The sequence below is a fragment of the Mya arenaria genome, chromosome 13 (genome assembly GCF_026914265.1).
Source record: "Mya arenaria isolate MELC-2E11 chromosome 13, ASM2691426v1".
NCBI classification, from domain to species: domain Eukaryota; kingdom Metazoa; phylum Mollusca; class Bivalvia; order Myida; family Myidae; genus Mya; species Mya arenaria.
Genome location: NC_069134.1, coordinates 64,601,512 through 64,606,920, shown reverse-complemented (window position 1 = coordinate 64,606,920; position 5,409 = coordinate 64,601,512). Strand labels below are relative to the sequence as shown.

General features: G+C 30.6%; 1 protein-coding gene across 2 annotated transcripts; it reads left to right on the top strand.

The window, feature by feature from the left end:
* The first annotated feature begins 474 nt into the window (after positions 1-474).
* LOC128214992 (uncharacterized) lies at positions 475-5,191 on the top strand. 2 transcript variants are annotated; one of them, XM_052921726.1, is made up of 5 exons: positions 475-612; positions 1,080-1,230; positions 1,794-1,905; positions 2,164-2,316; positions 2,518-5,191. In XM_052921726.1, exons 1-4 carry the CDS (start codon positions 555-557, stop codon positions 2,272-2,274), a joined length of 432 nt encoding a protein of 143 aa, XP_052777686.1. In that variant the 5' UTR covers positions 475-554; the 3' UTR covers positions 2,275-2,316; positions 2,518-5,191. The 2 variants fall into 2 exon arrangements, with proteins under 2 accessions (XP_052777686.1, XP_052777685.1); XM_052921725.1 differs by having other exon boundaries at positions 2,164-5,191.
* Positions 5,192-5,409: the final 218 nt, after the last annotated feature.

Genomic DNA, 5,409 nt, shown 5'->3' with positions numbered 1-5,409 from the left:
TATAATATTTAATAACTTATACGAAATGATTTAACTTACTATGAGTAACATGCTAATCAGGTCACTTCAAATCTGATTTGAGCTGATATTTTGATTTCTTATGCCATTTTAAAAAAAACAACAACCCCCTTGTGTCATTTACACTTTTTTTGTCTTGTACTAATACTTTTTTAAGCTCGTTTAAACCTCTTTTGGTAAGATTAGCATGTCTCCATGGTTTTTATGCTGTAATTATGTGAGCTTTACTCTTTTGTAGCTGCTTTATATATATTATCCATATACATTTGTTAAATAGTTGGCTATAAAAGCTCATCAGAGCTTATGTTGTCTGTATATCTGTCTTGCCGACTTTAAATAAATCCTATCTATCTATGTTGGGGCTTACTTCAAATAGAATTATATTGTGTATTATTCAAACTTTTTTTCAATCTAAGAGCATTAATGTAAACATGAAATGAAATAATGATTTTGTAGTATCGTGTAAAGGGAAGTAACCGCGGCATGGAGTTTGGAAAGTTTCAGCTAGAGTAACTGTTGTCTGACGCCCATCCAAAATGGCGGATACTGAAACTGGAACAGGAGATGAAATTGAGTTTACAACGCCTGCTTACGGTAAATATCACTAATTTTAGATTTTCAACATGGTTTTATAATTGCAAAAAACATTTTTCTACCACTTTGGTATCTTTTTTGATAGTTGTACAAGTGTTTATCATTTGTGGAGCACACAACAATTATTATTTTACTTTGTTATCACTAAATTTAGATTTTCAACATAGTTTATTATTTTTGTGATCCCGGCAAGCACTTTTTTTCTATCTTTTAAGTGTTTTTCATTTGTCCATCAAAGAACAATAATTGTTATATTTTCTTTGTTGACAACCAAACTCACAAATATTTCTAGAAAAAACTTCATTTCTCATTAAACATAAAAAAGTTAAAAAGTTTTAACATTTTCTCTGGTGGTTTTGATTTAGTTAAAAGAATACCAATTTATGTATGTATGTCTAATTCTTGCAGCATTATTTGTTTCAATATCTAGCAGTGTTCAACTTGTGTTTAATTATTGTTTTCTGCAGCATGTGATGAGAAGAAGAAAGATGGTTTTATTCGTGTGATTGTTGCTATCAAGAACCTTACAACCAGTACGGAAATTGTGAGAAGGGGCATTTTGCCGAAGGCCGTGAAAAAACCTGCCAATGCCAAACTGAATGTTGTCTTTGAGAATCAGTATGTTCTTGTTTCCCTTGGTATTATTTTAAGTTTTAAAATAGCTGTCATGTTTCTAATGTAAATATTAGTCTGAATCTTATTTTTCAGTCATCCTCTCTTAAATTTAAACATGTACAATAAATTTCATAGCAAAAGTACGTCCTTGGATTTAAAAAACAATGCCAAATTGATTTACAATCTCCAATTTCTTGACATTTGTATTATATCTCATTGTTTTCTTTCTGAAAAAAAACTTGCTTTGGCATCAGATTGGCAATTGACATTAGCCATTGCGTGCATTTTGGGCAGAATTTGAAAACCCAATAAAGATATGCACATACTACTTGGTTCAACTGTTTACAACATTAACATGCTTTAAATGTTTCATAACTTTCAGTGTGTTTATTTTGGGTGAGAAAACATAAAGTTTTCACCTGACTTGGTAATTTTTAAATAAGTAATTGAAATTAATGCCATGGATAGTAATTTTTTAAACCATTAACAAATCATACATGAAATTACTGTAAAATATTGAATTTAGTGTTATACATGAACTTTACACCAAGTTTTAAACATCACAGGGCATTTGATCTGACAGTTCGAGGAGAGAAGGGAGGAATGAAAGGGAAGAACTACCAGCTGAAAATCAGACAGCTGCCACATGAGATAAACAGTGATGACAGCTACCATGAGGTATCAATGTATTTTAGCTTGTTCTTCAAAGAAAAAAGCCAAAGTGATGGTGTTGTCGTCACCATCATTGTAGAGCAACACATTTAATCTTTAATATTACTTAAAAAATAGTGAGTTATGTCATTTTTCAACAAGTAAAAAAGAGAGTTGATGTTTGCTTTGCAGTGCTCTACGATTCCAAGACATGGCTGAGAAAAGAATACTGAGGCAAAAAAGAATTCCTCTTTAAAATTGTTTTGATTATTTTATTATTGACAGGTTGAGGATGACAGGGTTCTTCTGTTCCTGCGTAAACTCCAAAACAAATCCTGGTACCCGGAACTAGACAACGGCCTGGAGACTGCAGAGGAGGAAGAGGAGGCGAAATAGTCATGAAATGGGGAAAGGTCATGGTTGTTTCAAGGGAGGCGTCAATGTGGGATGGAATAAGAAAAGGGTTGTCATGCTAAAAAAAACTGATTGAACCCCACTTATATAGTTCATATGTAGTGTAATCTATATTGGTTATGAAAATTGGGCTTGTGCTAATTATATTTTATCAAGATGCAATAACCTTTATTAGACAATACAATATGTGATTATAAGCCACTTTTGTCTTTTGTAGATACGGGTATAACTTTGTAGATGGGAAGGTCATGTATCTTGAGTATTTTCATTATCTTGTATTATTTGTATGATATATAAAAGGAGTTTTAGAAAACATAGTTACAAGTACAGGTTGAAAGTCCAAAGCCAAACAGGACACACCATCATGAACACCCGTTAAAACACATGTTTGTTTACCAAAGTCAAACAGGACACAAATCATGAACACCTGTTAAAACACATGTTTGTTTACATTGATGGATAATTCAATGTTCTAATTAATACAGATGTTGCCTAAGCATCACTTGCAAATTTTGTCTTCTATAGGTGATTTTTTTCCCTTAAAAATCCAGTACATTGTTCTAACCAGTTAAAATGTATCAGCAGGGGAATGTTGTCACAGTGATAGGTCAAAATATTGATTTTAGTTCATTTAATTAAATACTGATTGGTTTTTACATTTGTGAATCAAAAACAGCAACACATTTCAATAATGGCGTAATATTACAGATTTTTTATTATTTTAAGTGTTCGGGATTTGTGACATTCAAAATAAAGCGATATCTTTTTACAGTCCCTCTTGTGCATAGAACGTTTAAAGGCTATAATCTATATTAAATTTACTTTCAATACTTGATGAAAACGACGTCATTTCACGCGTTAAACTGACGTTTGACCAAATTGTCCAAGTCGTTCTTGGCACAAGAAAACCCTTGAAGACTCTATACCAACCGCTTTTTTGCGTTTGTTATAAAAGGTAGTCACAGGGGTAGGTCATTACCAATCAAAATATTGATTTTAGTTTATTTAATTTAATACTGATTGGTTTCTACATCTGTTAATAAAATAAAGGAACACGTTTTTATAATGGCGTAATATTTCAGATTTTTTTTTATTTTAAGTGTTCAATGTGCCCTTCATAGCGTAAATTGAAGAGTGAATAACAGTGATTAAAATAAATGATTTTCGACATAAATATAAAAAAATTGTGAACCTGTACTTTGACAGATCTTGACACATTAATAAAAAAGATGTCATGTTTCATACAAAATTTTAACTAACTGCAAAAAAAGCGTTCTTAGATAACTGTAAAACATCTTCAGAAATGTTCATATTTAGGCCCTCAACCAGTACATGTATTTCCCAAGTATTGTTGATATGATCTATATTCTTTACTACTTAAAATTTTATTGCACTGTTAATCTAAATATATTTTACCACGAATATGGTTTTCATTGCTGGGCCATTTCATTGTATTATAGTATTTTATTGCAAAAAGACAGTGATGTTCATGTATGTTGAAACATTTTGGTGTAATTCTATACGACTGTGGCAAGCAGACGTAGGTCTTAATGTGGAGTTGATTTAAAGGGGAAATATGATTTGAACATTTCATAGAATGGGAGTAGCATGTCTTTTAGAGTTTGGCATGTGCCGATCAAAGATATGGAGCTAGAGGGGGCGTAGCTTCTTGGCCCAATACTGATGTTTTCAGAACTGTTTTTATTTCCCCTTTTAAGATCATGTTAATTTCTGTTTTGATACATGAATCTTTAATTGTTAATGCCTTTGTTGAGTTAATTCCTGAAGTATTATTGCATAGACTCTATTAGTAAACTTGGTTTTGTATTTTGATAATATTTTACCTGCTAGAACACAAATGATTTTTTCTAGTAAGTTGTGAAAATACAAATGTTTTTATTAATATCTAACTCTCTCCCTCTCTCTCTCTCTCTCTCTCAATTGTAAATGAAAATGCACAGATAAAGTATAGTTCAATATGCAAGTTGTTATCATAATTCATTATTTGTCATATGCAATGATATCGCTGTTTTATATCTGCTCTTTGTTTGCTTACATTGTTTTTCAACTGTTTAGTATATCTTATACAGATTGATTTCATTTGTCAGATTACTTGGAAATTAATTGTTTATCTTACTAAATTTTTATCACTTTTGATAAATATATTGTACATATATTATACGCCTTTTATTGTATGTTTTCCTGTGGTTTATGGAGACGTAACAGTGAAATCCTTTTAAGCATATAATTAACAGAAAAATCATTTGTTTTTCAAACACCAAAGTAAATATTTAACTTGTGGCTACGCTACACATGAAATAAAACTACTGATGCTTACTCAGTTAAATATATCGCCTGAAACAAACAATTATCTTTCACTGGTTTTTCTATACCTGACATGTAGCATTTTTAAAAAAGACATAGGTGCTATCAGTTTCTTATTATTGGGAATGCTATTTTATTTGTACTATATAATTATGTTGGTTGCATCTTATTTTATGTTCAGTGTTTAAAATTTACATGTTAGGCCATAAAAAGTTTATTTTGTTTTTTCAGGCACATTTTGTTATATCATTAGGAGGGTGTGTGGGATTTTTATATAAAAGCTGAAGCCATGAACTCTTGGTAAGATATGGAAAATGACACATAAAAAGCTGTTGAACTAAATAATACATATGTTTTACCTAATTAAATAGAAATGTATGAAGTTGATCTAAAGATGATTTATTGAGAACATTTCTCAGAAAAATCATCCAATTTTCGCTAAAATGCAAGAATAATATTAATGGATTAAAAAAAGGGGCAGGTAAAAGAAAATGAATGCAGCTGGAATGAGTAACTGAACTCTTTCATTGCCTTGTTTATATCTTTATTTTTATTAGTTTATACCTTAGTTATATCCCAATTTGAGGTTGTTGTTTGTTTGTTTTTTTACATATCTTTATTTTTATGTTTTCTTTCTTAATCCACTACATAATGAGCGATGTTTTACTGATTGTTTTTGCTGACTTTTTTTAAAATCTGGGTTTTCTTTGTTTGCTGCCTTAAATGGTTGTGTAATATTTATGATTTACTTCAGCCTAATATGACTCCAACAATATGCCCTGTTGCTTTTTA

Bases quoted from the DNA above. Each gene is read 5' to 3' on its own strand.
- LOC128214992 (XM_052921726.1), top strand. From the start codon at position 555: ATGGCGGATACTGAAACTGGAACAGGAGATGAAATTGAGTTTACAACG. The intron at 613-1,079 runs GTAAATATCACT...TGTTTTCTGCAG, and splicing joins GTTTACAACGCCTGCTTACG to CATGTGATGAGAAGAAGAAA. The intron at 1,231-1,793 runs GTATGTTCTTGT...TAAACATCACAG, and splicing joins AATGTTGTCTTTGAGAATCA to GGCATTTGATCTGACAGTTC.